Genomic DNA, 18,110 nt, shown 5'->3' with positions numbered 1-18,110 from the left:
GTTTTCACTCCTGGGCTCTAGAGCACAGTCTCAATAGTTGTGGCACAAAGGCTTACTATAGAACATACTGTTCTGCAGTATGTGGGATCTTTCCAGATCAGGGATGGAACCTGTGTCTTCTGCATTGGCAGATTTTTTACTACTGAACCAGGGAAGCCCCACCAATTTGATTTCAGTGACATTTATGGACCACCACCAAACTCCAAACACATTATTCTCAAGTGCACATAGATCTTTACCAAGAAAGACTATGTTCATATTTGTGCTAAATTGCTTTAGTTGTAACTGACTCTTTGTGACCTCATGGACTGAAGCCAGCCAGGCTCTTCTGTCCATGGGATTCTCCAGGCAAGAATACTGGAGTGGGTTGCCATGCCCTCCTCCAGGGGATTTTCCCAACTCAGGGGTAGAAAACACCTCCTGCATTGGCAGGCAGGTTCTTTACTACTAGCGCCAGCTGGGAAGCCCCAAGGTAGACTATAGTCTAGGCCATAAGACAAATCTGAATAAATACAGTTTGGCAGTTTATTACAAAACTAAACTTTCTCTTAACCATACAGTTGGGCACTCATGCTCCTTGGTATTTATCCAAATGAGTTGAAAACTTATGTCCACACACACAAAAAAGAAAACTTATGTCCACACAAAAACTTGCACATAAATGAACATGAGTTTGAGTGAGCTCCGGGAGTTGGTGATGGACAGAGAAGTCTGGCATGCTACAGTCCATGGGGTTGCAAACAACTGGACATGACTGAGCAACTGAACTGAATTGATGCATGGTGGTCCAGTGGTTAAGACTCTACACTCCCAATGAAGGGGGCACAGGTTTGATCCCTGGCCAGAAATTAAGATCCTGCATGCTGCCCAGTGCAGCACAACTCCCCACCCCCCACCAAAAAAAAGAAAGAAAGAAAGTCCTAGTGTTATAGTTTAAGTGTTCAGCATAATGAAAATGTGACTTGAGTTCCTTCAATTAGGGGATTGGCAGATTCCCCTCATCAGACTGATATTTACATATACTTCACCCACCATCCTGTAATAGGTCACATTTATAATCACACCCAGATCTCTAAACTGAGATAGGAGTGGAGTGATTATTTGAAGTCAGAACAGCTGCCAACCGCTCTGCACACTATCAGCTTTTGTTTCAACTGCTATTGCTGGCCTGCTGGCTATTGCTTGGCTGGCTGCTGTCACCCTGTTGCCCACAGGCCAATGCCCACATTGCAGCCAATTAATTATCATGGGGCTCAGCTCCTGCTGACCTCGTCTTTTCTTCAGTTTCATGGCTGCCTGACTGGCCACTACCTCAGCAGCTGCAGTTGATGCCAATCTCCTCTGAACTGCCAACCTTTAGTTCTCAAAACCCTCTGGACAAAGAGATAATTTTTCTGTTACAACCAGAAGGGATTCCCAAAGCAAGCGATTGGAGATCCTAAAGACTCAGGATATCAACTATATCTCAGTGGAAAAAAAGACCCTGTATGCTCCTTGACACTACAGATCCCTCTTCACTGAACATACAGGCTCTCTGAGAGGCTATCAGAAAGTGTCAGGCTTCCTTACCACTACAGATCCGTATAGTCCATGCAGTCTAGAAACACCAGCCAAGAGACATTATATAATCAGGAATTCTTCCATAGGAAGATAATAAATACTATCATCTGTTTCCAGACTTTGTGGACATCCTATATATAGACTGGAACCACTGCCCTGAATGAAATCCAGTTCTGTTCTCCCGTCCAGTCCACTTCAGCAGATTCCAGAAGACAGTGTATCTTTCAAGGTTTCCTGTCATTCTCACTTTTTTCAGAAACCCTCAGGCCATCTGGCAGCTCACATTTGAATTCTAAATATGGGCCAGGGTCCAGTTCTCACCTTCCAGGACTCCTCAGTTCAGTTGCTCAGTTGTGTCTGACTGTTTGCGACCTCATGGACTGCAGCACACCAGGCTTCTCTGTCACCAACTCCTGGAGCTTACTCAAACTCATGTTCATCAAGTTGGTGATCCCATCCAACCATCTCTTCCTCTGTTGTCCCCTTCTCCTCCTGCCTTCAATCTTTCCCAGCATCAGGGTCTTTTCCAATGAGTTAGTTCTTCAAATCAGGTGGCCAAAGTACAGGAGCTTCAGTTTCAGCATCAGTCCTTCCAATGAATATTCAGGACTGATTTCCTTTAGGATGGACTGGTTGGATCTCCTTGCAGTCCAAGGGACTCTTGAGTCTTCTCCAACACCACAGTTCAAAAGCATCAATTCTTTAGTGCTCAGCCTTCTTTATGGTCCAACTCTCACATCCATACATGACTACTGGAAAAACCATAGCTTTGACTAGATGGACCTTTGTCTCTGCTTTTTAATATGCTCTAGGTTGGTTCCAAATAGGAAAAGGAGTACGTCAAGGCTGTATGTTGTCACCCTGCTTATTTAACTTATATGCAGAGTACATCATGAGAAATGCTGGGCTGGAAGAAGCACAAGCTGGAAGTAAGATTGCCGGGAGAAATATCAATAACCTCAGATATGCAGATGACACCACCCTTATGGCAGAAAGTGAAGAGGAACGAAAAAGCCTCTTGATAAAAAGTGAAAGAGAGTGAAAAAGTTGGCTTAAAGCTCAACATTCAGAAAACTAAGATCATGGCATCTGGTCCCAACACCTCATGGGAAATAGATGGGGAGACAGTGGAAACAGTGGCTCACTTTATTTTTGGGGGCTCCAAAATCACTGCAGATGGTGACTGCAGCCATGAAATTAAAAGATGCTTCCTCCTTGGAAGGAAAGTTATGACCAACCTAGATAGCATATTAAAAAGCAGAGACATTACTTTGCCAACAAAGGTCCGTCTGGTCAAGGCTATGGTTTTTCCAGTGGTCATGTATGGATGTGAGAGTTGGACTGTGAAGAAAGCTGAGTGCCAAAAAATTAATGCTTTTGAACTGTGGTGTTGGAGAAGACTCTTGAGAGTCCCTTGGACTGCAGGGAGATCCAACCAGTCCATCCTGAAGGAGATAAGTCCTGGGTGTTCATTGGAAGGACTGATGCTGAAGCTGAAACTCCAGTACTTTGGCCACCTCATGCGAAGAGTTGACTCATTGGAAAAGACCCTGATGCTGGGAGGGATTGGGGGCAGGAGGAGAAGGGGACGACAGAGGAGATGGCTGGATGGCATCACCGACTAGCTGGGCATGAGTTTGAGTAAACTTCGGGAGTTTGTGATGGACAGGGAGGCCTAGCGTGCTGCAAATCATGGGGTCAGAGTCGGACATGACTGAGCGACTGAACTGAAATGAGGTTGATCATAGCTTTTCTTCCAAGGAGCAAGCGTCGTTTAATTTTATGGCTGCAGGACTCCTAGGCCTCTGCATATCTCATGTTTTAGTACCAACATCCCAGGACCCTTTAAAAAGCCCGGTAGCAATGAGTTGATTGGCTTAAGCCACAGAATTGTGTTGGAGAAGACTCATGAGAGTCCCTTGGACTACAAGATCAAACCAGTCAATCCTAAAAGAAATCAGTCTTAACCATTCATCAGAAGGAACTGATGCTGAAGCTGAAGCTCCAATAATATTCTGGCCACCTAAGGTGAAGAACTGACTCACTGGAATAGACCCTGATGCTAGGAAAGATTGAAGGCAGGAGAAGGGGATGACAGAGGATAAGATGGTTGGATGGCATCACTGACTCAACGGACATGAGTTTGAGCAAGCTCCAGGAGATGGTGAAGGACAGAAAAGCCTGGTGTGCTGCAGTCCATGGGGTCACAGAGTTGGACACGACTGAGCAACTGAACTGAACTGAAGCTTCAACTAGAGTCCAGATTCCTATAATGTGCAAGCACCCCACCTACTGGCCTCTTCAGTAACTGCAGACAGCTCTGCATGGTGCAGGGGGTGGGAACTCCGTTGTTGGTAGGAACTTTGCTTTCACTGCATCTGTGTTGGGCTTTCCAGGTGATGCTAGTGGTAAAGAACCTGACTGTCATGTAGGAGACAAAGCTCAATCCTTGGGTTGGTCAGTTCCCCTGGAGTAGGAAATGGGAACCCACTCCAGTATCCTTGCCTGGAAAATTCTACGGACAGAGGAGCCTGGTAAGTTACAGTCCATGGGGTTGCAGAGTCGGAAATGACTGAAGTGACTTAGCACGCAGCTGTGTTGAGTGCCTGGTGCACTGCATTGGACTGGCAACGCCCTAACATAATGTGAACAAAATAAAGTACTAATCTCTGACTTGGGTATAAAAGGTCATTGCTATCGAATCCTCAGTCAGATTATTATCTTGCCCTACTTACCACACACCCTCCAACTGATCCATCTTCAAGGCTCTCTTTTCCCACTGGAAACACTTCCTCTTCCTTACATGGTATGTGCTTTCTTCACACCTGACTGCTGCTACTCTCAGAATTCTGGACCAAGGTTGGTCAAGTCTTTTCTTGCTTGTCCCCCTGGGGGTACTGTGCTGGCCCTTGGTGAAAGGACTCAGCACGGTATACAGAACTGTTCCCATCCCTGACTTCCGTTATTAGACACTGAGCTCTCAGGGAGTTCTATGGCTGTACATAAGAGGTACTCAGTGTTGAATACAGATGAACTTTGAGAGAGATCTGAGCTCTTGTCTCACATGTGCCACTAAGCTGCAGTTTTTATCAACCCTAAACAAATAATAAACCCCAGCAGTTCTCAAAATTTTGCCTCGAGAGGTATCTGGCAATATCTGGAGCCATTTTCGGTTGTCCAAATTGGGGGATGCTACTGGCATCCAGAGGGCAGAGGCCAGGGATGCTGCTACACACGCTCCAACACACAGTACAGCTCTCCATAAAGAGTTACCTGGCCTCAAATAATAAGGCTGAGACACCATCGTCTAGTTAATATTCACTTAACAGGGTTTGGGGCTTACTTGATAGCTCAGTTGGTAAAGAATCCGCCTGCAATGCAGGAGACCCCAAATTTGATTCCTGGGTCAGGAAGATCCCCTGGAGAAGGGATAGGCTACCCACTCCAGTATTCTTGGGCTTCCCTTGTGGCTCAACTGGTAAAGAATCTGCCTGCAATGTGGGAGACCTGGGTTCAATTCCTGGGTTGGGAAGATTGCCTGGAGAAGGGAAAGGCTACCCACTTCAGTATTCTGGCTTAGAGAATTCCATGGACTATATAGTCCATGGGGCCACAAAGAGTTTGCAATGACTAAGTGACTTTCACTTTCACTAACAGGGTTGGGTGACAGTTGAGGATATAACCTGTGAAACATAAAGGCACAAAAAGAAGTTGGAAAATCTCCTGCCTTGTGTCCATGTGAAGTACACGGCAGAGGAGCATGAGCTATCATGTGTGCGACTCACTGAACATGTGGATTTCAGCCACACTGCCAGAACCCATCAGCAACAGGTGGGAATTCAGGTCCCTGAAACTAAACAATGAAATGGACAAATTATATGTGGTACATACGATGGAATGCAGCCTTGGAAAAGATCCTGCTACATGCTACAACATGAGTAAACCTGATGACATCACATCAAGTGCAAAAGGACATATAAACTCTGATGTCACTCATAAGAACTATCTAGTCAAAATCATAGCAGTCATCTGTTGCACTACAGTGTCAATATACTGCCACATGCTTCAACATGAGCAAACCTGAGGATATCATGCTAAGTGCAAAAGGACAAATAAAGTCTGATTGCACTCATATGAAATATCTGGTCAAAATTACAGCAATCTGTTGTACTACAATGTCAATATACTTAACATTACTGAATCATACACTTAAAACTGATTAAGATGGCAATTTAAATGGTTTTTTTCCATAATTTTTAAAAACTGAGCATTGTCATTTATCCAAGTGGCAAAAGTCAATTTGGTTAAGTGTTGGCAAGAGGGCAAGCTAAAAGGTACTTTAAGTGTTGTTCAAACTACAAGTTGTTACAGTGGTTTTGGAGGGTAGTGATGAACAAACTAAAAGTACATAGCCTTTGACCCAACACTCTTAGGAATACTTCCTATAAAACTACCCACACAAATACTCACAATTGTCTCATGTATAAAATATCCACTGCAGCACTATTTAGAATAATAAAATACAAAAACAACCCAAACAGCTACCAATAAGGTACTAGTTAAAACAATTTGCGCTATTTCCATACAATGGGGTACCATGCAGCTGTTAAAAATGAGCTCCAAAGTTATGAGACACTACAGATAGCGAGCTTCTCTGATGTGTGAGGAGAAACGGGAGAGGATGCACAGAGAAATTCTGGAAAGAGAAAAGAAACAAGTCCTAGAAAGCATGGATAAAATGGAAATTTAAATTTTTACTTTATACTATTAGATCTAGTAAGTACATTTGAAAATGAAAGCATAAAAGGAAGAAAAATTACCCACTCATTTCTTTTCAAGTAGTCTTTAGATCAGTGGTTTTCAGATCTCTTCAGCATCACCTGCCTGGAAGCTTAAAAAAAATCCCAACTCCCAGAATCCACCAGAGAGCACTAGGATCTGATTCAACTGGTCAGCAGGTGGGTCCCAGGGCATCGGTGTTTTCAAAAGATACCCAGATAGTCCTGACTTTCAGCCAGTGTTGTGAAATTAGTGATTTATCCAGGGCTTAAGCAAACTGTAAAACATGACAGGAAACATTATATCCTTTGTGATCACATAGTCTGTCACATTTTTTTGAGCCCTTTAAAAAATGTAAAAGCCATTCTGGTCAACTGGATCCAGTCCATGGCCCATTTTGCCAACCACCAGTTTTAGACCACCCAAAGGCTGGACTTATAGCCCGAACAAGATACCATGATACAAGGTATAGTCAGGAAGGTATAGTCCACAGTGAGCCTCCTCAGGTCTGAACCCTAGCCCTCTAACTGGCACCCAAGTTGTTCTGTTTTGAGTAGGAGACAGGAGGGCTTTGCATTCAATTAGTAAAACTCCCAAAACACATATAAACCAGTCAGTTTATTATTTTCTAGTAAGATGTAGAACTTTCACCATGCAGACTTTATATGTATGTCAGCATACTTTCTTCCTAGCAGCAGTTACACAGAAAACCAGGTTATCAGGTTACTTGGAACCCAAACAAGGGGAGGCTAACCTTAACTTACACCTCATCTATAAACTTAGGACACACTTTCCCAACACAGGGACACCCCAGGACCAGAGAACTTGGAGAGACTGGAGAACTCAACTTTCCTCCTCCCTTGCTCCTACAGCTCTACAATCAGCCTGCATGGCCCAAGAGCTGTATCTCTACTCACAGGTTTTTTTAGTTACCTCCACTGATACTGACAGTCAGGTTCTAAAGGGGGCATATGAGTTGCTCCCATGTACCAACTACAAGACACAATAACCCTGTTAGAATGCTCTCCCAACCCCCTCTAACTCAAGTAATACCAGATAAAATGCTTTGTAAAGGTCCTTCTCCTCTCCGTTAGCGTATACTTAGGTTACCTATAACCTATAAATTCACCTGACTAATGTAACCTAATTCCTACTGAGGACTGAGGTTTTTCATTATAGATTTTCTTCCTTCACTTTCTTGATCAGTGACTCCCAAACATGTAAGAAGTTAATCAAACTATTTTGTGTCACCACGCTACCAAGACAGAAATACCAAGTGATAAGGGCTTTTCAGATTAAATTTTGTGCTCTAAAATGTAAAAAAACTGAGACGATATAGTCCTCAGAAGCCAATCAAAAATTATCTTTGAACAATAAAAAAAGTTTATGCTTTTAAATTAACAAACATATATTGCAAACATTATGTGATAATAAAAATACAAAAAAACAAAATATCCAGATCCTAGGGTATTCACACATTAGAATTTTGTCTGAAACAAAACAATGACTTTTATCCTCCAAAGTAGGTTAAATCCATGCTGGCTGAAGATTTCAGTCCTATACCCCATGAATGAGGTACATAATTCATGCTTAAAAGATATATACATTAACAATGGTGAATGCTAACTGCCCCTCATCAGGGCTCTGAGGGGTGGGAAGGATGAAAAGTGGACACAAGCACTCACATAGGCAGAATTCTCCAATTATAAAAATTCTTAGTGACCTTTACCAAGTCTTGGGATAGCTAAGATTAATCTGTGGGAACCCACCTCTGAAAACCACAACAAAAATCAATAAGAAATGATTTAATAGAAAATATACAAGTTTTTCAGTATGAAGACTTTCACAGAACATGGAGGGAACGACAACTAAAATTTTTCTTAAAAATGAACACTCTTTGTCCTTGCTACCCAACACTCAAAAAACAAATCTGTACAAAACCACGAACACAAAAAAGGACCTTAGAGGGTGTTACAGTGCAGAGTCTTCAGACCTATTCTAAACTGCTCTCTTCACCAAGACCCTCCCCTGATAAAGCCTAGGATTCCCAGGTCTACTGTGACGGTGAGTGGGCTCAGATCATCACCCTTGCTGTGCCATAGACGGCCCATGGTCACTCGCTGTCAAACTTAACAGAGTTGACTTGAACAGAGATGGAGCCTCCCCGGTAGCTGCCCCGCTTCTTCTTGGTTTTCTCGTGCCGGAAGGATTTGCCTTTGGTGAACTTCAGAACCTGATTGGCTCGCTCCCCCCAGTCTCCGGCTGCACCCCGCTGGTGAGCAGAAAGAGGTAGTTAGCACACAGAAGGGCAACCCCAGGGCCCTGTCATTTCTTCTTGCTCCAGGCAACTCAAACCCAGAGAACCTATCAACCAGGACCAACGCTGTACTCTCTCCCACCACACCCCACCCCCTCAAGGATGGTGAAGACCCCTCGTTCTCCTGACCTTGGCGTCAAAGGAATTGTCTGCCACTCTAGCATCCACCTCGATCTCCTCTTCCCTGATCCTTCGGAATGGGGAGGATGCCCTTCGTTCTCCCTAGGGAGGAACGGAGTAGGAAACTCAGGATGGAGCAGTCATGGAGCAAAAAGGCCCTCCTGAGCTACATACGCGAGTGTGTGCGCCAGGCCAGGCAAAGAGCTGTCCAGTGATCTGCAGTTTTTGTCCAATCTAAAAGCTGGCTCCTGAGAGGAAAACAAGACAACCTACCTTCTTCCTTTTAGGAAATGTGTTGGGGGTCTGAGGCTTTATCTTCTTTGCTGGAGGAGTCTCTGCCTCCTTAGCAGCCTCATTCTTCTTCTTCTTCTTCTTTTCTGAACCTACAGAACAGAAAGCCAGACTCAGGAAACCAGTTTCCTGTCCGCTCCTCCCAGCCTCCCACACTGAGGGCCTCCAACTAACTGGAAGCTGGTCAGGGGCTTTGGCTCCCTAATCCACTCCTCTAGAGTACACTCCGTTCTGGTTTAGGGGACAAACCCAGGAGGCAGGTTTTTTGGATACAGACCTGGCTTAGCAACCGCCACTGCTGCCTTTTTCTTGTCCTCCTCCTGCTCGTTGCTGCCCCGGTCTGCTTTTCCATTCTGGGCAGTCAGTGCGGAGGTGCCACTGGTCTTGGTGGCCTGTGGTCTTGGAGTGCCCTTGCCCTTGGGTTTCTCCTCCTCCTCCTCCTCACTGGAGTCATCAGAGGAAGAACTGCTGCTGCTTTCGGCCTTTGCTTTCTTCACGGAGGCTGGTTTGGAAGGGGCTACGGCTTCCACCTCCTTCCGTGGCTTTTTAGTTGGGGGTTTAGGTGTCTTCTCTTCTTCCTCCTCCTCGCTGCTGGAGCTGTCTGAATCCGAGCTGCTGTCCCCAGCACCCTGAGAGGCCTGCTTGGCAGGTAAAGACAGGGCTGCTTTGACTGTCGCCTTGGACTTAGGGGTGGCTACAGTCTTCTTCGTCTCTTCCTCGTCACTAGAACTGCTCTCCTCCTCGCTGGAGCTGCTGTCAGCCTTTCTGGTTAGAGGCTTCTGGCCACTGCCCGCGGCCTGCTTGGGAGTGGCGGCTGACTTAGCTGCAGGCTGCTTGGGAGTGGCGGCTGGTTTACTTGAGGGATTCTTGGGGGTACCGGCTGGCTTGGCAGGAGCTTCATCCTCAGAACTGTCGGAGTCTAGACAGGGAGGTTAGCGGGAATAGGTCCCGAATCAGGCTAAAGAGGGCCCTCGGAGCTACCATCGCCCTGAGGGCCTCCTACACTACGCCTTCCTTACCTGAGCTGTCTGAAGAGCTCTCTGCTGCCTTCTTTGCTGGAGCTGCTTTAGTAGCTGCCTTGGTGATGACTGCCTTAGCTGGAGGTTTCTTTTCTTCCTCAGAACTTGAATCTGGAGAGAAGCAATGGCATTAGGCTGGGTCTAGAGTCCCACCAGAGCCAAGAAAAAGAAGTGTAGGGAGTTCCCTGGTGGCCTACTGGTTAGGACTCTGGGCTTTCACTGCTGTGGCCGGGGTTCAATCTCTGGTCAGGGAACTGAGACCCCCGCAAGACATGTGACACAGCCAAAAACAACAAGGATGCAAAGACCCACATAGAGCATTAGCCCTGTGGTGCTTCAGAGAAAAGCAAGAGGGAACAGAAGCATTTCCTTCCCTACTCCTCACACACTCCCAGACCCACTCACCATGGGAGATGACTCACCAGACTCGTCGCTGCTCTCCTCACTGCTCTCCACAGTCTGATGCTTTTCTGCAGCTTTCTTGGGGGATTGAGTTCCCAGGGACTTCTTGGGTGGGGGAACAGAAGGCGGGGGAACTGAGCTATAGGGACCTGTTTAAAAGGGATAGTGTGGAAAAAAAAAAAGGGGGGGATAGTGTGATAAAATATGTACACACATCTTTTGATACCACTTCCTTCTAGAAATGGAGCTTAATTCCCTTTCCCTTGAGGGTGAGCTAGGATTAGTGACTCATTCCTAACAGACTAGGGCAGGGATGATGGCATGTCATTTTTGAGTTACAAAAGGCAACCTTTGGCTTTCTCCTTTCTTTGGGACAGGCCAGCTGTCAGGCCAAGGTCCACGTGGTGACTGCAGAGGTTCTCCTGCCTTTGGGCCCTGGTCAGTGGTAGCTTGACTCCCCGTGTCCAGTCACCTGGTTTTTTCTTCATGGGCTTTTTCTTCTGCTCCTCTTCCTCCTCATCACTGGAGGAGTCCTCACTGCTGGAACTCTTTTGGGCAGGTGCGGCAGCTGCTTTCACTGGGGCCTTAGCCACAACTTGCTTTTTAGGTATGGTCTGCATCACACAGAGAAAATCAATTACCACAGGAAAATGTTGACCCAACCAATCCTGCCAGGAAATGGAGGACTTACACCCCCTTGCCCCCTCTTCCCTGATAGAAATTAAGGCCTATACCTTCTTAGAGATGGCTATTGCCTTTTCCTCCTCTGAGTCATCATCACTGCTACTGCTGCTGCTGCTGCTGCTGCTGCTGCTGCTAGGTGCTTTGCCGTTGGCGACTTTAGGTGCTGGCCGAGCTGATGTACCTAACAAAATAGAAATGACGTGTGTGTAAAGACAGTCTTTGGACCCACCATCTTCAGCGGCACTGCCGCCAAGATGCAGATTTTCATGAAGATCCTGAGGAGAATGACTATCATTCTTGAGGTCAAACCCTCAATTACAAGAGAAAATTAAGGGCTAAAACCCAGGATAAAAAAGAATTCTTCCTGATTAGTAAAGATTGATCTTTGCTGGCAAGCAACTAGAACATGGATATACTTTGACTACAAAATTCAAAAGGAGTCCACATTTCACCTTACTGTTGGGACTTCATGATGGTGCTAAGAAAAGAAGAATTCTTAAATAAGTCCCAAGAACAAGCGTAAGAGAAAGAAGACTAAGCTAGCTGGCTGTCTGAAATACCAAAAGGTGGATGAGAATACCCTTCAGATCATAGCTGGGCTCGAGTTTTTACAGCCAACAACTCTGACATACATTATTATGGCAAATGTTGTCTGATCTATTGTTTCAACAAACTATAAGACAAGTAATTGTATACTCGTTAAAAACAGACATGAGCTGGACTTCCCTTGTGGTCCAATGGTTAAGAATCCACCTGCCAGTCTTTCCCTCATGGCTCTGTGGTAAAAAACAACAAAAAAACCCCACCTACCAATGCAGGAGACACAGGTTCAATCCCTGATCTGGGAAGATCCCATATGCCCTGGGACAACTAATCCTGGGTGCCACAACTACTGAGCCCACACAACTGAAGTTCCAACACTCTACAGCCTGTGCTCTGCAACAAAAGAAGACACCACAGGAAGAAGCCTGTACACCACAACAAGGGAGCAGCCTCCATTCACCTCAACTACAGAAAGCAACAAAGACCTAGCACACCCAAAAATAAACAGATAAAAATATTTTTTAAACAGACATGAACTGGGACTTCCCTGGTGGTCCAGCGGCTAAGACTCCATGCTCCCAATGTGGGGAGCTGGGGGTTCGATCCCTGGTCAGGGAACTAGATCCCACATGTGCCAACTAAGATCTGGTACAGCCAAATAAATAAATATTTCTTAAAAAAAAAAAAAAAAAAAGACATGAACTAATGAACATCAAAAGAAAGGAGTATCAAGATATTAAAGGGCTATAAAAGCCTCCTCCTATTAGCTTGGAACTTAGGAGTCCGTCAATTCTCTTGCCTTTGAAGCAAGCATAAAGGAGAAGGCTGTGGTTTACTGCATTATCAAAGGATAAGTTTCCTGCCCAAGTTCAGAAATAAACCTGTCTTCCAAAAAATTTTATGATGCAAAACATTTGAATATACCCTCTGAAGTCTTCTAAGCATGTTTTCCCTCACTGTCCACTATTTCTATAGTTGAAAAAAGTGAAAGTGTTAGTTGCTGCTCAGACATGTCTGACTCTTTGCAACCCCAGCCCGCCAGGTTCCTCTATCCATGGGGATTCTTCAGACAAGTCTACTGGAGTAGGTAGCTATTCCCTTCTCCAATGGATCTTCATGACCTGGGTCTCCTGCATTGCAGGCAGATTCTTTACTGTCTGAGCCACCAGGGAAGCCATTTCTGTAGTTACTAGTCTCTAACTTAAAAAAAAAATGACACCAGTCAATACCTCTAGTTCAACAACCAGTGCCATTTCGTCCCTGTGGTGAATGAGGAATTTTCACACCAGTCCCCAGAGCAACCTGGTCCCCAGCCCAGCCTCTTGGAAACAAAAACAATACCTGGTTTGGCTGGGGCTTTAGCCTGAGTTTTCACTGCCACAGGTGTTGTCTTTGGCTTCTGGTTCTTTGGTGCCTCATCCTCTGAGCTTGAGTCAGAATCGGAATCAGAGCTCTCGGCCTTCTTAGGAGGAGCTTTGACTGTCTTGGCCTGCGGCTTAACTCCCTTCTGTGAGAAAAGCCAGGAGAATCAGTAAGTTTTAGGGCACCCAAAAGACATCTTAAGGTACAAAAGCAAGCTCCCTAAGTGCTCTCTTTTTTAAGCCTTGTTCCTGCCATTCCCTGTTTAGAGCTCCCTGCACCTGTCCACAAAACATCTTGGAATCCTTGACAGTGTCCCAGAGAAACCCAATACTGTCAGGGATGCAGAATGAGCTGAATTTCCTCTAGATTCAGGGTTCAACTTTTACCTTACAAATTCTTTTCCAAACCTCATATTTCTACAACCTCTCTGAAAGACCTCCTAATAATCTGCTGTTGTATAACCACCACCACCAGGCTAAAAGCCAAGATTTTAGGTTTCTTCTTTCCAATCCCTTAAGCAATTCCTTTCCTCCCCAAAGCTGCAAACCTCAACAGGCTTTTTCTTTTTGTCTTCTTCCTCCTCATCATCACTGGATTCTTCACTGCTGCTGCTGCTGCTCTCTGATGCTTTGACTGCAGCCTTTCCAGGATGCTGAAGCAGACTGGCCTGCTTGGCAGGTACAGCTTAACAAAAATACGGGTCCCAGTAAGAATCAGCCATTTAGTACTGGAAGACTACAAATCCTCTTCCTGGAACCACAACTCCCTGCTGGGCCTTACCAGCTTTCTTAGCTGGAGGCCCCTGGGTTTTTTCCTCCTCACTGCTGTCTTCACTGCTGTCACTGGATGAAGTCTTCTTCTTAGCCACTGGTCCATTTGCCTGTAACTTCCGCTTTGGGGCCTTGGTGGACCTGCTGAGGCAGATTAGGCTAACTTCTGGGGAACAGGACCTTCTCAAACCAAAGAACACAGCCCAGCCTACTTGCAGGGAGAAAAGAGCCACACTGGCAAAGAGAAGACTTACTTGAGCCAGAAACTATAGATATCCAAAAGGGAAGAAGCGTTGGCATCCTGCTGGGTCTATAAGAGAAAAGAGAGAGAAAGCAGGGTAAGAAAGTTTTATCCTGGTTATTCTATGGGAGTTCAAATTTTGTGTTACTCTCTCATTAAAAGTCACTTATTTTGTCTGCTCTATCTGATACAAATGTTACATCTCTGAAGGTTTCTCCTACTTGCATCAATTAGGAGAAAAATATTCTGTTTATGTATTTCCCAATTTTTGGTAACAAAAACTTGGGTTATTCCTCTAGTTTCTGGCATCATCTATTCCCCTGCCTGTCAATCCTATTTATCAAAGCCTTTAAAAATGTGCACCCCCTTAATTCTAGCAGTGTACTATCCAGGAATTTATCCTTACCCATGAAACAAACACCTACACAAGAAGATGTTTGCTGCAACCTGGTTTATAATTCCAAATCATTGGAAATCAACCATCAAGAGAAGATTACTAAAAATCTATGCTAATTATTCAGTGAGGAACTGCATTCAGCTGTTAATTCCACTGCTTACGAATTATGAGTTGGTGTCCAAAAAAAATGGCAAGGCATTACAGTATATACAAGAGTACAGGCTCAAAGTTAGATGAGGTGTGAAACTTACTTCTGCCAGTTAGTAATGTGTGACCCTGAGTAAATCACTTGATCTTTCTAATACTGTTTTTCTTCCCTGTAAGATAGATAATACTATACAGCACTAAGTTGTTGAGAGAATGAGATAATGCACATAAGGAGCTTAGCATCTGGCCCTTAGTGTGCCCTCCACAAAGATTAGCTTTTGTCACATAAAAAAGATTTCTGATTCTGAAAGGCCCAATTTCATCCAGCCGGATGTGGAAATACTCTCTGCAGCCTCTAACAGTCAATTCAAAACAGTTCCAATATGAACGCAGCTCTATCAGATCACATGTGGCAGGCTGTCTCAGCTTAAGGAAGCCTGTTGAGGCTGATCTGACTTATAATTTGTGTAACCTGATTCTATCACAAAGAACAAGCCTATCTTCTTAGTCAAAGACTAAGACCACTAAAGACTACCATATGAGCTTCCCTGGTGGCTCAGATGGTGAAGAATATGCCTGCAATGCAGGAGAATCAGGTTTGATCCCTGGGTCAGACAGATCCCCTGGAGACGGGACCCACTCCAGTATTCTTGCTTGGAGAATCCCATGGACAGAGGAGCCTGGCTGGCTAGAGTCCATGGACTTCCAAAGAATCATACACCACTGGGCAACTAACACTTTCACTTTCAAGGACTACCACATCACTCCACTCTATCTTCAAGGTGTTTTCTTGTGCAGTCTTGTCTGCTCTCCTTGAGATGGAGATTCCAAACCTTTCACATTCCTGGTCATCTTCCTTTTACTTGTTTTTAGAACATCCTAAGGTACCATAACCAAGATAACAACTTCCACTCATTGATGCTTTCTGAGCACCAGGCACTGGTATTGCCACTTTGCATATACCATGTTATTAAAACTCACAAAAATCCTATAGAAGCAGAAACAGATTCAGAGATTAAGCAAGCGGCCTGGATCATACATTTTTAAAGTGGCAGACTGTTCCCAAAGCTAGACTTGTCTGATGCCGGAAGTCAAAGATTCTACAACCGCTTGGTAGTTATGACGCTCAACCCTGCTTCTACTCCCGTTCATTATTTTCTTTAGTAACAAAAATCCCAGCTATCATTAACGGCCTCCCCGTGGCTCAGACGGTAAAAAATCTGCCCGCATGCGTGAGACCCGATTAGAGCTCTGGGTCAGGAAGACCCCCCGTAGAAGGGAATGGCTACCCACTCCAGTATTCTTTCCTGGAGAATTCCAAGGACAGAGGAGCCTGGCGGGCTTCTCCATGGGACTGCAGAGAGTCGGAAACGACTCAGCGACTAACACTTTCACTTTTTTTCAGCTTTCATTATTTCGAAAGCAATTCTACTTGAGTCCTGGATAAATCCGTTTCAAAGTTAAAATTCAAGTCGCGCTTGGCACTAGCCAACATAAAAGCCCAATGAAGGTACCAGGAGCCTCTAATGCCTCCGGTGGGACAAGGCGCTCCCGCCCAGTCGCACTCTACTAGCCACGTGACCTAGGCCACGAGGATCCCACGCTGCCACCGCCTCACCTCTCACCAGAAAAAAGCAAGACTCGGCGCTAAGTAGTCAGACTTCATAAAGTGATGCCAAGACTCCAGGCTTCCGCCAACCGCCGAGAGCTCGGCACAAAGACCTGGCAGTCATTAGTCTGGCGGACCCCGCAGACCTCCCTACCTGCAGACCTAAGCATGTCAGTGTCCGCAGCCCTGTGGTGATCCCACCCCAGCCCATGATCCAAGCCCCGGACTCACAGCGCCTGTTGCCTTGACGAATTTATTGGCCACGCTCGAGAGCTGGTTATCTCGCAGAAAGCCGAGCACGAGGGGATACAGGTCGCTGGGAACCACGCGGCGTAAGCCGGCGTCCGCCATCCTCCCGATAATACGCGTCACTACCGTCGCGGACGCACAGGACTCAAGAAACCGGAAGAGGCGGGCTAGGGGAGGACCCGTGCAACGTCCTCGCGCCGCGCGGAGCACGCCGGAAGGGGCGGGCGCACTCTCGGAGACAGGGTAAGGGCGAAATCCAGGAACGCTTTCCGGTCTCACGAGTATCGCCATCTTGGAAGGGCGGAGCCCACCGTTCTGCTTTGTGAAGGCGGAGCCCTGACGTCAGAGGTCACGCCCTTGGTGGCGGCGGGAAAGCTTCGGACTTCCCGCGTCTTGCCTTCCTGCTGGAGCCACTTTTCTCAGTGCAGCGGTTACCCGCGGCCCTGGCATTCAGATATGAGAGTAAGGCGTGGGTCGGCGGGCCTGAGCTGACCTTGAATTTTCTAAACTTGGTCACATATCCCACCCACCGTCCCCTATTCGCGCTGCCAGTGGATTCCCACTCTTCTCCATCTTGACTTTCAACACCCTGGAAGGCCCTTTCTCAAAATACCACCCCAACCTCTGCACTCCCAGCTCCATTACCGAGGGCCCTTCAGATTATCTGTGGTAGTGGTGAGGTGTTGATCTTCAAAACTGTCCCCACCTCAATCTTGACTTGCCCATGAAACAACTCTTCCCTCCCTTATTTACACAGCTTCAGGTCAGCTTCATGAAGGGAAAAAGGGAATGTGCAATAAACCCGACAGCAGCACTCTCTTCAAACGGATAATCCTGAAAATAACCCTTCTACCTCCTGGGTAGTCCACACTATGAATCCTCCCTGTGGAAGAACTAGAAAACCCCTCAACTGCCTCTCTTTGTCATGAGTACTCAAATTTATCAATCAATGCCCAGGCCAGGCCTATCAAGTTAATTTCAAGTTCTCCATATTTCAGTTCACATTTAGCAGATAGCAATCCCTACAATCCTATCTACTACCCCTAGACTATTTCTCCTTCATGCCCCTTGGGGAGGGACCCACTTCTTTGCCTTTCTCAAAATAGGCATTCCCCTGTCCTTGGTATAATTCCTACATGTCCCTCTTTACCAAAGGTCTATTCACCTGCATGCATTCTTTAAACATCTGAGCACCTGCTGAATGCCAAGCATTGTGCTCAAGCTATGGTACACACAAGCCTCAGTTTCAAAAACATTTACAACAGGTGTGAACTTCCTCTGGGTCCCTGATATTCAAATTCCTTCCTGGACGAATAGCACCACGCTTGTTGGAAATGCAGAATCTCAAGGCCCACCCCATAATTCAGAATCCTCATTTTTAAAAAATCTCCAGATTTAGCTACCCTTTCAAAGTCTGAGAAGCACTGCCCTAGATGACTGATTTCACTGACAAGACTCTTGAAGAGCAGTTTCAAGTCCAATAGGATTCTGCACCTAACCGAAGAAGGGTCCTAGGAATCAAATGAAAGTAGGAATGTCCCTGTTGGGTTCAGAGAGGAAAACTAACTTCTCTGGCACCAGCACCATAGAAAAAAGCACAACAGCACTTGGCAGTTCTCT

The 18,110-nt window shown here is 45.7% G+C and overlaps 1 protein-coding gene and 1 pseudogene across 2 annotated transcripts; one reads left to right on the top strand and one right to left on the bottom strand.

The window, feature by feature from the left end:
* Window positions 1-6,937: 6,937 nt before the first annotated feature.
* On the bottom strand, window positions 6,938-17,255 carry NOLC1 (nucleolar and coiled-body phosphoprotein 1). Of its 2 annotated transcripts, none has more exons than XM_043925405.1 (13): window positions 16,473-17,255; window positions 14,102-14,157; window positions 13,858-13,991; window positions 13,625-13,761; window positions 13,057-13,222; window positions 11,223-11,353; window positions 10,961-11,102; window positions 10,509-10,637; window positions 10,087-10,197; window positions 9,345-9,986; window positions 9,050-9,159; window positions 8,786-8,878; window positions 6,938-8,611 (listed from the first exon to the last, which is right to left on the bottom strand). In XM_043925405.1, the coding sequence occupies exons 1-13, from the start codon at window positions 16,779-16,781 to the stop codon at window positions 8,453-8,455; spliced, it is 2,319 nt and encodes a 772-aa protein (XP_043781340.1). In that variant the 5' UTR covers window positions 16,782-17,255; the 3' UTR covers window positions 6,938-8,452. The 2 variants fall into 2 exon arrangements, with proteins under 2 accessions (XP_043781340.1, XP_043781341.1); XM_043925406.1 differs by having other exon boundaries at window positions 13,858-13,988.
* On the top strand, window positions 11,427-11,851 carry LOC122709149 (annotated as a pseudogene).
* Window positions 17,256-18,110: the final 855 nt, after the last annotated feature.

Source organism: Cervus elaphus, chromosome 15 (assembly GCF_910594005.1).
Source record: "Cervus elaphus chromosome 15, mCerEla1.1, whole genome shotgun sequence".
In the NCBI taxonomy this organism is placed as follows: domain Eukaryota; kingdom Metazoa; phylum Chordata; class Mammalia; order Artiodactyla; family Cervidae; genus Cervus; species Cervus elaphus.
The sequence above is the reverse complement of the archived record's forward strand: the minus strand, read 5'-3'. Positions and strand labels throughout refer to the sequence as shown.